This window comes from Vicia villosa, linkage group LG3 (assembly GCF_029867415.1).
Source record: "Vicia villosa cultivar HV-30 ecotype Madison, WI linkage group LG3, Vvil1.0, whole genome shotgun sequence".
Classification (NCBI taxonomy): Eukaryota; Viridiplantae; Streptophyta; class Magnoliopsida; order Fabales; family Fabaceae; genus Vicia; species Vicia villosa.
In genome coordinates, this window is record NC_081182.1 from 203980742 (window position 1) to 203995666 (window position 14925).

Genomic DNA, 14925 nt, shown 5'->3' on the forward strand with positions numbered 1-14925 from the left:
GGAAATACTGAAATAGACATATTTTTCAGAATAAAGTGGAGTATTTACAGACGTGATCCGAGAGGGTAAAACTTAAGTCGTTTTGGTGGTTAAAATCGAAGAAAATTTCTTTACCAACGTCCCAACCTTCTAGTTCACCTCTGGTGAAAAACCCAAACTACCCCTGACTTCGGAAATGAACTTCCGAAATGCAAGAAAAAGGTGTTTTCGGAGATACATCTCCGAAAGCGCCTTTTTTTTTTAAAAATTTGACATATTTCGGAAGTCCATTTCCGAAAACAGTATTTCGGAAGTTCATTTCCGAAATACTGCGCGTTTTGCAGATTAAGCAAAACGGCCCCCTCCCCCAAATCATTTACCCTAATCTTCTTCAAACTCAACCCCAAAGAGATTTTTGTGCAAACCAGTTCCAAGCTACCTCAAAGGCGCCATCTAGTTGCTCTATTACATTCTAAAGTCCTCCAATCTATTCAATAGGTAAGCATTTTGATTTTAAGATCTATGATTAAAATGTATATTAGGGTGTTTACAAATAGCAAAAAATGTATTAGGTTAGGTTTATACTGATATTTAGGATGTTTAGAATGTGTATACATAGGTTTGAATTTTGATTTTGGGGTCTGCCATTGAAGGTTGCAGAAAAGCTCTGCGCAGGGGTGTTTCGGAAGTTCATTTCCGAAAACACCTCCATCCCAGTTTCGGAAATGAACTTCCGAACTGTATCAGAAGTGCAATTTTTTTTTGTTTTTTCATTTGTCTCGCATATTAATCGATTTCAATTTCGATTGTTTACAGGAACATGACAGGCAACCAGCCAGCACGCATCAGACAGGGCAGGGAGTCCCAGACTGCGTCGGCTAGACGCGAGCGGGCGGCGGCGCAGCTGGCGTCGACACGTGGGCGGGGCCGGGGACGCCGTGTGCGCGTTACACAGGACTTGGTGGAGAGTTCATCTCCTTCAGGCTATAGGAGTAGGCTGGCTCGGGTATCTTCTTCCCGCCAGCGAGAGGAGGAGGATGATGATGAGGAGGAGGAGGAGGAGGTCATACCGGATGTTGACCCTCCAGTCGGGGAGGAGGAGGAGCAGGAGGAGCAGGAGGTGGATAGCTATCCGGGAGGGCCTTTTGACACTTCCCTACTGATTCACTACCAGGATCACGTCGCTCGGCGGATCTGGGAGGGAGAGGTATTTTTTTTAACTTAGCCGTTTATTTGTCACCATTTTTTATAATTTTACCGTTTATTTCTCGCTTATTTGTTTTTTGTTTGTAACAGGAGAGAGAGCCATTGAAAATGGTTAACCACTCCAGGAAGATTTTCGGTCTGTTTAAACCAGCAGCTCAGTGGTTTAACGACCATGTGCGAGGTTCAGGGCTTAGCGGGCTCTGCATGACCGGGTACACCACCATCAGCACCGGCATGCAGGGGGCATTTGTGGAGCGCTGGCACAAGGAGACGTCATCTTTCCACCTGCCGGTTGGGGAGATGACGATCACCTTGCATGACGTCCAGTGTCTTCTCCACCTGCCTATTAGGGGGCCGCTGTTGACCCACTCCAAGATCCAGAGGGTGGAGGCCATTGAGTGGATGACGCTCTATCTGGGCATGGAGGAGGAGGTTGCTCACTTTGAGTGCGCCACGACTTGTGGGCCTCATGTCCGGTTCACTACACTGAAGATCTATTTTGAGTTCCACCTGGACGCGGCGGCCGAGGCCGAGCAGGAGGATAACGACCTGTTCACACAGTATCACCGCGACTGCGCTCTCCGGTGCTGGTACATGCATGTGGTAGGCGCTGCATGCTTTGTGGACAAGAGCGCCAGGTACGTCGACGTGACCTACCTCCGCTATTTCATGGACCTGGATACCGTTCACCAGTGGAACTGGGGGGCAGCTACTCTGGCATATCTCTACCAGAAGCTGAATGAGGCCTCCAACTGGAAGACGAGGCAGCTGGTCGGATCCTGCACTCTGCTTACGGTACGTTTGATTTTAACACATTCTCGTATTTATTTATTTATTTATGTTTCGTATTTAATTTTAATACATTATCTTGTTTCTGTTTCAGAGCTGGATCATCTCCTACTTCTCCCGCATCCACGGCTTCCACATCGATCCTGAGTATGTGGACCCCATGCCCAGGGCCGCCAGATACGTTCTCCAGAGGGGGAACGATGCGGTGGGACCATACCACCTGTACCTGGACCGCACGATGCACGACGACGTCACCTGGAGGCCGTTCGCCGACTACGCTCAGGTTGTCCCCTTCGACGGGGTTGCTCTATATTCAGGCTGGTTGGCATGCGGGACCGACATCATGGTTCGGTATCTCCCGGAGCGGTGCATGCGTCAGTTCGGATTCGTGCAGATCATACCCAGGTCACCCTTCGAGGCTGCTCCTGACACAGTGACCAGAGTGCAGCTCACTGCCATACAGGCGGCAGAGGAGGGCCCAGGGTGAGAGGGTTAGGCACACCCAGTAGTGGTCGGGTTTATTTATTTTTTGTTTTCGGATTGTATCTTTAGCACACTATTTTTATTTGTTTCGGTTTGTATATATTATTTTCATCGGATTAGTATTTTTTTTTTTTGTTTATTTATCATATTAGTGTTTTCAGTCTATCTATTGTTTATTTTATTTGCCGGTAACGTTTAATTAAAATGCGGTTGCGTTAAAGAAAAAACATAAAAAAAAAACACAGTTTCTGCATAATTCGGAAATGAACTTCTGAATTCACCCCCCATGAGGTGTTTTCGGATGTTCATCTCCGAACGCACCCCCCATGAGGTGTTTTCGGAGATGAACTTCCGAATCAAGGAAATTTTTTTAAAAAAAAAAGCGCTTCGGAAGTTCATTTCCGAAGCAGGGGTAGTTTGGGAATTTCGCTGGGGGTGACCCCCATAGGGAAGTGGGTAAAGAAATTTTCAAAATCGAAATACGTTACTTTCGATTATCATTACTAATTGTGGAGGTTAGATCCTTTATCTTACTTATTAACGATTGTGTAACCTATTTTTAAATATCTTGAATTCTAATTTATATTCTTCTCGTTATACTGGAAAAACTTGTTTCAGTAATTAATGTATATCTTATTTTGGCCTTTTTAAAAAAACTATTTTTTTTTCTTGAAAGATTAATTTGTAAAAATAATATCATTTACTAATAAATTTTATTAATAAATTTATGAGAAAATAGGTGATGCACTGACAGTGTAAAATAGTTTTACACTGTCAACCAATCACAACCATGTATCCAATTAAAGTCCTATTTTATTTTAAAAAACTTTTAATGACATGGCAAATTTGTGATTTTCTATTGGATGACAGTGTAAAACTATTTTACACTGTCAGTGCATATCCATTAAACCCTAAATTTATTAATAAATTTAATCATACCACTCACCTTTTTAATTTCATATTCTTATAATTTCTTTTCTTCTTCTATTTAATAGCAAATACAACGTTAAAATATTTTAGACTCCTATGAAAGCACATGAAGAGATTAATAACTAGCATGAGTAAAAATTCATAATTAGCATAAAAACTTGGGAGATTATAGTTTATGCTGAAGGCAGATCATGAATTCCACATCATAGGGGAACTCTGCCTCCTCCAATCAAAACACATTATTCCCGCTCGGTGGTTTTTCATCTCGGCGGCAATGAGGCCGTTTCTTTTCGACGGCCGGAGGTTTACGCTAGGGTTTGGGAGTGACAGAAGATGACGGATTCTGGGTAAATTTTACAAATTATATTTGAGAATTTGTTGATTTTATTCACCACCACATGCATGTTTCATCTTGTTGTTATTATAGTTTGAGGAAAGAATTGTAATTCTACCATATACCAACAAGAATAGTGGGGCTGAGCAGAATAACACAAAGATGAAAATGAATGATTTAACATACACTAGTAACTTGTTGATTACGTTTGGAATTTGCATTAATTAACACCCTCACAAGAAAACTTGGACGACTAAGCCGTGTCAATTGGATTTGGTTTGGTAAAATGGAAATGATTAGGACAAACCCTTAGTAGTGGAATTTGCATCAGTTGGAAAGCACATTGGAAGACTTGGACGAAAGTCGAAATGGTAGTCAACTATGTGGTACCGACACCTCTGAAAACAGGTGTGTCCGTCTTAGAATCGTCTCCAAAATCAGCACCAACACTTATGATTTTGTTTAATTTATTCATTTTTTTTCAAATTATCAACTGTGTCGACATGTCGACGTTGTGTTTATGATGTCCGTACTTCATAGGTAGTCAACATAGCAAGCTTTAAGCTGTGTAGACTAGATTATACACCACTAACTTGTTGGTTTTGAATTTGCATCAATTTCTACGCACAAAGGGAAGACTTGGACAACTATGCTGTGTCAATTGAATTTGGTATGTGATAAAATGAAAATGATCAGGACAAACCCACACAAACACAATGGAGAACAGCCTTAAGGTGTTAATGCTAATCTTCTTTTACTCCATCATACCCACTTTCTCTAATCAGAACACTCTCGCTCCAAATCAGTTTATCCAACATCATGAAACACTTGTTTCTGCAGGTGGAACCTTTGAAGCAGGATTTTTCAATTTTGGAGATCCGCAGCGCCAATACTTTGGTATATGGTACAAGAGCATATCACCTAGGACTATTGTGTGGGTTGCCAATAGAAATACTCCTGTACAAAACTCAACAGGATTGCTGAAACTCAATGATCAGGGAACTCTTGTTATTCTTGATGGCTCCAAACGCATCATCTGGTTCTCCAATTCGTCAAGAAAAATGGTGAAACCAGTTGTTGTATTGTTGTTGGATTCTGGAAACCTTGTTGTGAAAGATGCAAACAGCAACAATGAGAATGAGGATTTGTTGTGGGAAAGTTTTGATTATCCCGGTAACACTTTCCTTGCTGGAATGAAGCTGAAAAGTAATTTAGTTACTGGTCCATATAAATATCTCACATCTTGGAGAAGCCCCGAAGATCCTGCTGAAGGCGAGTATTCATATAGGATAGATACACATGGTTTTCCTCAGCTGGTTACTGCAAAAGGAGCAACGTTTCTGTCTAGAGCAGGTTCATGGAATGGATTTCTTTTCACTGGTGTTTCTTGGCAAAGAATGCATAAATTCTTGAATTTCTCAGTGGTGTTCACTGACAAAGAAATCGCTTATCAATATGAAACTATGAACAGTTCAATTATTACTAAAATGGTGCTCGATCCAGATGGAAAGTCACAACGTACACTATGGTTAGATAGTGAACATATTTGGGAGATTATAATTGCTCGTCCTGCAGACCAGTGTGATTATTATTCGTTGTGTGGTATCAACTCTAACTGCAATGTTGATAACTTTCCAATATGTGAATGCTTGGAAGGTTTCATGCCAAAATTTCAAACGAAGTGGGACTCATCAGTTTGGTCTGATGGGTGTGTGAGGAAAACACATTTAAATTGTCTCCATGGTGATGGATTTTTGAAGTACATAAACATGAAGTTGCCAGATACATCATCATCGTGGTTTGACAAGAGCATGAGCCTTGAGGAATGCAAAACTGTGTGTTTGAAAAACTGTTCTTGTACTGCATATGCAAATTTGGATATCAGATATGGTGGTAGTGGCTGCTTACTTTGGTTTGACAACATTGTGGACATGAGAATACATCCAGACCAAGGACAAGACATTTACATACGACTCTGATAACATTGTGGTATATGCATATGTATATTACTTATATCTATGAATACTATTATCTATTTATGGCGAAAAGTTATTATTTTCGATTCTGATGAGTACTTCTTATGATGAAGTTACTATATATACTTATATCTATAGCTATGGTGAAGCTTATGCCACTGCCAATTCTATCAGTTGACCGACATTAACAAATGATCATCTTCTGCGATACAGGAGGACTGGGATAAAACAAAACTTCCTAATCCTTATAAACTTTAAAATCAGGTTATTACTATTTATCCGATTTTATAAAACATTTTGCTGTCCAAAACTACACTTCTGACTGTTCTATATTTCTCAGTAAATATGATTTCGTAGTTTTGTTTCCGTTTCCCTATATGATTATGGTTCCTGTTTATATGGTTTTGTTTCTGTCTCCTTATGCTTTCATGGATGATTTCGTGGATGATTCTCGTGGGGGCCTGAACTGAACTGATCTCTGGCTTAAGGAAATGTGAAAAACATGATTTGTTGTCTTTTGAGGTTTTAAAGTCAAGTGTTGCCACTCATAGCTTTTGATTTTTTGCATATTTGTTTATATTTTTTTTATTGTTACAGGGAAATAGAGACTACTGTTGCCTGTTACTTAAATTCATTTTATTCCTAATATTACTTATGTCATAATATTTACTATTGAAGTTTATTTTTTGAAGACTGATGCAGATAAATTATACAGAAAGCTTACTAATCTTAAACAAAAACAAAAAATTGATGCTCCTAAAAGGTAGACGCGTGAAGGGTGTTTGGGACTTTTTGGACGTAAAGTTGATATTTTAGATCACTATATTTTAGATCCTAAAGTTGATTTTTTGGATGCGTGAAGGATGCTCCTAAGACGTATTATGAAGTACAAACACCAACACAGACACATCGACACCGTTAATTATTTGAAAAATACAAGTGTCAGTTTTGGACACTGACACGTCTTTTATCAAAGGAGGTGGTATTAACTAATTTGAGTTTGTAAGCATAGAATATATTCCAACTGAGTAGACTTGATCGATATTTGTTTGCTGATCAGTTGTGAGCCAAGTTATAACAGGATACCTTCCAAGTTTGATTCTTTACCAGTTCCTATCATTTGTTCCACCAACATGATTACACTTTCATCTTAGCAATGATATATTTCATGGAGTAAGATAAAAAAAAGTGCATGTACTAACGTATTGTTTGCCATATGGATAATTTTCTTTACAAATGTACTATCATGATCAGCTCTCTAATTCTCTATTGAGTTAACATCTTTCTTGAGCCGAAAAACATCCCCCGAGTATTAGCAGAAGTTGTACCATCACAGGTGAGAATAAAGTTATTTTTAGAGTATAATAATCATATTCTTTCGGTGTAAATTGGTTTTACATCGACATCTAATGTAACCCCTTATTTTGACATGTCATATCATCAATTTTATAATTTAGTTAATCCTTCCGTCCCACAATGAGTGACCTAGTCCATCATTTCACGTAGATTAAAAAAAGTGAATAAAAGTAAGAGAGAGAAAAATATTTTTACTATAGTACCCTTACTATGTATTGGAAATGATGAAATTTTTATTTATTAGAGGATAAAGTTGGAAAAAGTATAACAAATTATATTTGAGAATTCTTTGATTTTATTCACCACCACATGCATGTTTCATCTTGTTGTTATTATAGTTTGAGGAGAGAAATGTAATTCTACCTTATACCAACAAGAATAGTGGGGCAGAACAAGACGAAGATGAAAATGAATGATTTAATATTTGGTCAAAATAGCAGACTTTAATTACGTTTAGTTGGAATTTGCATTAATTAACACGCTCACAAGAAAACTTGGACGAATAAGCAGTGTGAATTGAATTTGGTTTGATAAAATGGAAATTATTAGGACTAACCAATAGTGGTTGAATTTGCATCTATTAGCGAAGCACATTGGAAGAATTGGACGACAAGTGGTAGTCAACTATGTAGCACCGACACCTCTGAAAACAAGTGACTGTCTCATAATCGTCTCCAAAATCGACACCAACACTTATGATTTTGTTTAATTAATCAGTTTTTTTAAAATTAGATTTAGAACTGTGTCGACGTGTCAATATTGTGTTTTCGGTAGGTGTCTGTACTTCATAGGTAGTCAATAGTGGCTAGACTAATGTACAGAGGTGGGTGTATTGGTAATAGACGATGGTCGGAGTGGTAGTTAATAGTGGCTAGACTGGTGGTCGTAGGTGGATGTTGTGGCAATTGATGATGGTCGAAGTAGTAATTTTATAGTGTCTAGACAGGTGATGAGAGGTAGGTGTAGTGGTAATCGACGATGTCCAAGGTGGTGGTCAATAGTGGCTAGACCTATGATTAGAGGTGGATGTAGTGGTAATGGACGATGGTTGAACAGCTAGTCAATAGTGGCTAGATTGGTGATCAGAGGTGGATTTAGTGGTGGTCGAAGTGGTGGTCAAGGTGGTGGTTGTTGGTGTTCTAAGTGCTGGTCGACGTACTAGTTGATTGTTATTGGATTGCTGACCGAAGGTTGATACAGTGATGGTCAATATTGTTCAAAGTGGTGGTTAATAATGATCATAGTAGTGGTCGCATTAATGGTCGGCGGTGGTCTAAGTGGTGGTCAAGGTGGTGGTTGTTGGTGTTCTAAGTGGTGGTCGACGTACTAGTCGATGGTTGTTGGATTGCTGACCGAAGGTGGATACAATGATGGTCAATGTTGTTCAAAGTGGTGGTGAATAATGATCATAGTGGTGGTCGCATTAGTGGTTGGCGGTGGTCTAAGTGGTGGTCATTTTAGTAGTAAGTGGTGGTCAAATTTGCTGCAAGTAGGAAAGCTCTAATGAAGGTAGCCCGAATTTGCCACAAGCAAGTGGGCTAGGGTCAAACCGAAATTAAAGTGGAATTTACAAGAGATAAAATTAAAGGGATATTACAAAGCAGTAAATTGGGAAAACTCACACAAACAGTGGAGAGGTGCTAATGCTAATTGTCAATTTACCTCCTAAAATTTTCAACATTCATACTTTTTTTTCCTCTCTCTCCCTTTTCTTTCCACCGTTCATCTTTTGGTCAACATAGCAAGCTTTAAGCTGAGTAGACTATATTATACACCACTGACTTGTTGGTTTTGTTTAGAATTTGCATCAATTTCTACGCACAAGGGAAGACTTGGCCGACTATGCCGTGTCAACTGAATTTGGTATTTGATAAAATGAAAAATGATCAGGGCAAATCCTCACAAACACAATGGAGAACATCCATAAGGTGTTATTGGTAATGCTAATCTTCTTTTGCTCCACCATACCCACTTTCTCTAATCAGAACACTCTCGCTCCAAATCAGTTTATCCGACATCATGAAACACTTGTTTCTGCAGCTGGAACCTTTGAAGCAGGATTTTTCAATTTTGGAGATCCACAACGCCAATACTTTGGTATATGGTACAAAAGCATATCACCTAGGACTGTTGTGTGGGTTGCCAATAGAGAGACCCCTGTACAAAACTCAACAGGATTGCTGAAACTCAATGATCAGGGAAATCTAGTTATTCTTGATGACTCGAAAGGCGTTGTTTGGTCTTCCAATTCATCGAGAGTTGTGGTGAAACCAGCTGCACTGCAGTTGTTGGATTCAGGAAACCTTGTTGTGAAAGATGCAAACAGCACTATGAACTTTTTTTGGGAAAGTTTTGATTATCCTGGTAACACTTTTCTTGATGGAATGAAGCTGAAAAGTAATTTAGTAACTGGTCCATATAGATATCTCACATCTTGGAAAAGCCCTGAAGATCCTGCTGAAGGTGAATGCTCATATAGGATAGATACGCATGGTTTTCCTCAACTGGTTACTGCAAAAGGAGCAACATTTCTTTATAGAGCAGGGTCATGGAATGGGTATCTTTTCACTGGTGTTTCTTGGCAAAGAATGTATAGAGTCTTGAATTTCTCAGCAGTGTTCACTGACAAAGAAATCTCTTATCAATATGAAGCTATGAACAGTTCAATTATTACTAGAATGGTGTTAGATCCTTCCGGAAATTCACAGCGTCTTCTTTGGTCCATTAAGTCACAAGTTTGGGAGGCTATAGCCAGTCGTCCTGCAGACCAGTGTGATAATTATGCCTTGTGTGGTATCAACTCTAACTGCAATATTAATGACTTTCCAATATGTGAATGCTTGGAGGGTTTCATGCCAAAATTTAAATCGAAGTGGGAGTCATCAGTTTGGTCAGATGGGTGTGTAAGGAAAACACCTTTAAGTTGTCTCCGTGGAGATGGATTTTTGAAGTACACAAGCATGAAGTTGCCAGATACGTCATCATCGTGGTTTGACAAGAGCATGAGCCTTGAGGCATGCAACACTGCGTGTTTGAAAAACTGTTCTTGCACTGCATATGCAAATTTGGATATCAGATATGGTGGTAGTGGCTGCTTACTTTGGTTTGACAACATTGTGGACATGAGAGTACATCCCGACCAAGGACAAGACATTTACATAAGACTCGCATCTTCAGAATTTGGTATTTTCATTTCCTATTACATCTTTTGCCTTATCAGTTTGATATAATGCATAAATGTTTCGGTTCTCTTTTCACTTTTTTAGTAAGCTTATATACATGCTCTTTAATTGATATTTACTTCAACCACAGATCATAAAAAGAATAAGAGGAACTTGAAGCGTACTAGGACTCTTGCAGGAATTATTGCATTCATTATAGGACTAACCATTATTGTATTGGTCACATCAGCATATAAAAAGAAGCTTGGTAAGCCAGGTCAAAAAGTTCTGATAAGTCTCAAATATTTATGATTTGCTTAAATAGTATTCAAATAGTGTTGCAAAACGAACTAGTTACAACTTAAAATGAATTCTGAAGTTTGATTGTATTGTTAACTTTGAACCACTTGAATTTTTACTTCAGGATGCATAAAAGTGTTATTTCACAAGAAGGAAAAGGAAGATGTTGACTTGGCAACAATATTTGACTTTTCAACCATCGCTAATGCAACAAATCACTTTTCTAACAGAAACAAGTTAGGAGAAGGTGGTTTTGGACCAGTGTACAAGGTAATGTCTTGGTTGCCAAGTTAACTCATGCTCTTATTTCATCAAGTACTATGAGTACTAAAATTTCCATAAATATTACTAGGGCATACTGGTTGATGGCCACGAGATTGCTGTTAAGAGGCTTTCTAAAACATCAGGACAAGGAACTCGGGAGTTCAAAAATGAAGTACAATTGATGGCAACACTTCAACACCGTAATCTTGTAAAACTTCTTGGTTGTTCTATTCAACACGATGAAAAGTTGTTGATCTACGAATTCATGCCCAACAGAAGCTTGGATTACTTTATTTTTGGTTTGAAACTTCCACACGAACCAAATTTATTGCTCTCAGTTTTACCCTTGCCGTAATGTAGCTCTTATGCTAACTTACGAATGTGTCATTTTTAGATACTACTCGAAGAAAATTACTAGATTGGAGAAAGCGCTTGGAAATTATTGATGGGATTGCTCGGGGGCTGCTGTATCTCCATCAGGATTCTACACTGAGGATCATACATAGAGATCTTAAGACAAGCAATATTCTTCTTGATATTGATATGATCCCAAAGATCTCAGATTTTGGTCTAGCCAGATCATTTCTGGGAGACCAAGCTGAGGCTAATACAAATAGAGTGATGGGAACATAGTAAGTTCAACTTATATTTATTTCAATTTAAGGCTTAAATAACTCTTGAGTCTTTATGATATACATTGATTTCAGTTTTTGTTTCTATGAAACATTTTTATCATTTTGAATTCCCAAGACATAGGAAAGATTGTTTTCTGTCCTCATTATTTTAATTTTAGTCGTTGGAAATTGTTAAGAGTCCCACATCGGACAATATATGGCCTGAACATGTCCTTATAAGTGGGGGCAATCCTCACCCTACAAGCCGGTTTTGTAGGGTTGAGTTAGGCCCAACCACACTTCTTAACATGGTATCAGAGCCTCGTTTAAGATCCGGTGGGCCACCTTCTATGGTTTCCGCTATCGGGCCACCCACCATTTATTTCCACGCTCCAGTTGTCTAGTCCTGGGCGTGAGGGGGTGTGTTAAGAGTCCCACATCGGACAATATATGGCCTGAACATGTCCTTATAAGTGGGGGCAATCCTCACCCTACAAGCCGGTTTTGTAGGGTTGAGTTAGGCCCAACCACACTTCTTAACAGAAATTTTTGTTCCCATGTCCATATTTGTTGTAGTTTTTATATAGATAGATACTATACATGAACATTGTTCAATATTGACAAATATTGTGTTTCAAGCATGAATACTGAAAACTTATTGAAACCTTCAGTTCCATTATGTCCTAAACTCTCTTAATATATTTTTTCCCCATCTTCATTGTGTTACTTGCAGTGGATATATGCCTCCAGAATATGCAGTTCATGGATCTTTCTCAATAAAATCTGATGTTTTTAGCTTTGGAGTCGTTGTACTTGAGATAATTAGTGGTAAGAAAAACAGCGGATTTGGTGATCCTCGACATCGTCTAAACCTTCTTGGGCACGTAAATTTTAAGTGTATATGTTTCTCTATCTTACGAGTTGTGGAACACTGTTTATAGCTGCTTTCCTTTTCTTTTTTGTATCGATAAATCTTCTGGAATGTAAGAAATTCAAAATGAATAATTGAAAGTAATTCCACGCATACCTACACAAAAATAAAATAAATTTCTATAAAAAAATTAAATCACTTATATTGGAGAACTTCAATGATTATACTCTTAGTAAATTACTTATCTTACATCAATTGAAAATTAAGTAGGGATTGAGCTTAATCTTGCTGTAACTTTGATGTCATTTCTTAGGCATGGAGACTATGGATTGAAGAAAGGCCACATGAGTTAATAGCTGATATATCACATGACGCATCTATATATTCAGAAAGAGAAATGCTATTCATACACCCAAAACCTACACCAATACTTACACCAAACACTGTTCACCGTATTTATACGGTGAACAGTGTTTTTTAAAATAAAATAATAATATTTATAAAAAATATTTTTTATTTTTAAAATTACGGATGACACTGTTCATGTAAGGACATGCATTAACCAACTTCATTACTGCATTAACCAAGTTTTTACACTGCATTAACCAAGTTTGATTACTGCTAAAAATTATTTTAAATACCTGGATGTTGCATTAACCAACTTCATTACTGTATTAACCAAGTTTTTACACTACATTAACCAAGTTTGGGTAATGCTATTCTTACACTCATGAACAGTATTTTACAGCAGTCATCAAACTTGGTTAATGCAGTGTAAAAACTTGGTTAATGCAGTAATGAAGTTGGTTAATGCAACATCCAGGTATTAAAAATAATTTTTACCAGTAATCAAACTTGGTTAATGCAGTGTAAAAACTTGGTTAATGCAGTAATGAAGTTGGTTAATGCATGTCCGTACATGAACAGTGTCGTCCGTAATTTTAAAAATAAAAAATATTTTTTATAAATATTATTATTTTATTTTAAAAAACACTGTTCACCGTATAAATACGGTGAACAGTGTTTGGTGTAAGTATTGGTGTAGGATTTAGGTGTATGAATAGCATTTCTCTACCCGAAAATAGGCCTAACATGTCATCGGTAGTTTTTATGTTAAAAGGTGAAAAGTTACTCCCCAAACCAAGTGAGCCCGGGTTCTATGCAGGAAGAGATAATACAAATAACACAGGATCTTCTTCAAAGGGTTGTTCAATAAACGATGCTTCGATGTCATTGTTAGAGGGTCGATAGAATGCCACTGTGTTACATTGGTGAAATATTGTTCAAATGTGCTAAAACTTGGTTTTGGCATGAAGATAGATAGATCATAATTACTAGTGTTGTTGTACATGTGTAATTTTATATTAGTATAACGCTAGAGAACAAAGCAAAGTTAAAATAATATCATATATTATTAAATTTAATCATACCACTCACCTTTTTAATTCTTATGATTTCTTCTTCTATATTTAATAGCAAATACAAGATTAAAATATTTTTGACTCCTATGAAAGCACATGAAGAGATTAATAACTAGCATGAGTAAAAATTCATAATTAGCATAAAAACTTAGGAGATCATAGTTTGGTCTCTATGGCTGCCACATGCTCAAAGGCAGTGCATGAAGTCAACATCGTAGGGGAATTCTGCCTCCTCCAATCAACACGTTATTCCCGCTCGGAGGTTTTTCATCTCGGCGGCAACGGGGCCGTTTCTTTGCGACGGCCGGAGGTTTACGCTAGGGTTTGGGAGTGACAGAAGATGACGGATTGTGGGGTAAGTTTTACAATTATATTTGAGAATTCGTTGATTTTATTCACCACCACATGCATGTTTCTACCATATACCAACAAGAATAGTGGGGCACAACAACACAAAGATGAAAATGAATGATTTAACATTTGGTCAAAATAGTAGACTTTAATTACGTTTGGTTGGAATTTGCATTAATTAACACGCTCACAAGAAAACTTGGACGAATAAGCAGTGTGAATTAAATTTGGTTCGATAAAATGGAAATTATTAGGACTAACCATTAGTGGTTGAATTTGCATCTATTAGCAAAGCACATTGGAAGAATTGGACCATTGTCGAAGTGGTAGTCAACTATGTAGCACCGACACCTCTAAAAACAAGTGTGTCTGTCTCAGAATCGTCTTCAAAATTGACACCAACACTTATAATTTTGTTTAATTAATCATTTTTTTTTCAAATTAGAACTATGTCGACGTGTCTATGTTGTGTTTCCGGTGGGTGTCTATACTTCATAGGTAGTCAATTGTGGCTAGACTAATGTACAGAGGTGGGTGTATTAGTAATTGACGATGGTCGAAGTGGTCGTTAATAGGGCTAGACTGGTGGTCGTAGGTGGATGATGTGGCAATTGATGATGGTCGAAGTAGTAGTTTTATAGTGGCTAGAGAGGTGATCAGAGGTGGGTGTAGTGGTAATCGACGATGTCCGAGGTGGTGGTCAATAGTGGCTAGACCTATGATTAGAGGTGGATGTAGTGGTAATGGACGATGGTTGAATAGCTAGTCAATAGTGGCTAGATTGGTGATCAGAGGTGGATTTAGTGGTGGTCGAAGTGGTGGTCAAGGTGGTGGTTGTTGGTGGTTGTTGGTGTTCTAAGTGGTGGTCGACGTACTAGTCGATGGTTATT

General features: G+C 38.1%; 2 protein-coding genes across 4 annotated transcripts; both read left to right on the forward strand.

Annotated features, from left to right (window-relative positions):
* The first annotated feature begins 3451 nt into the window (after positions 1–3451).
* On the forward strand, positions 3452–6697 carry LOC131657162 (G-type lectin S-receptor-like serine/threonine-protein kinase At4g27290). 3 transcript variants are annotated; one of them, XM_058926641.1, is made up of 3 exons: positions 3453–4129; positions 4354–4455; positions 4562–6697. In XM_058926641.1, the coding sequence occupies exon 3, from the start codon at positions 4783–4785 to the stop codon at positions 5698–5700; it is 918 nt and encodes a 305-aa protein (XP_058782624.1). In that variant the 5' UTR covers positions 3453–4129; positions 4354–4455; positions 4562–4782; the 3' UTR covers positions 5701–6697. The 3 variants fall into 3 exon arrangements, with proteins under 3 accessions (XP_058782622.1, XP_058782624.1, XP_058782623.1); XM_058926639.1 differs by having other exon boundaries at positions 3452–4129; positions 4354–6696; XM_058926640.1 differs by having other exon boundaries at positions 3453–4455.
* Positions 6698–8960: 2263 nt separating this feature from the next.
* Positions 8961–13646, forward strand: LOC131657163 (G-type lectin S-receptor-like serine/threonine-protein kinase At4g27290). The gene is made up of 8 exons (XM_058926642.1): positions 8961–10236; positions 10366–10482; positions 10639–10784; positions 10867–11077; positions 11173–11410; positions 12126–12276; positions 12577–12674; positions 13304–13646. Exons 1-8 carry the CDS (start codon positions 8964–8966, stop codon positions 13512–13514), a joined length of 2445 nt encoding a protein of 814 aa, XP_058782625.1. The 5' UTR covers positions 8961–8963; the 3' UTR covers positions 13515–13646.
* Positions 13647–14925: the final 1279 nt, after the last annotated feature.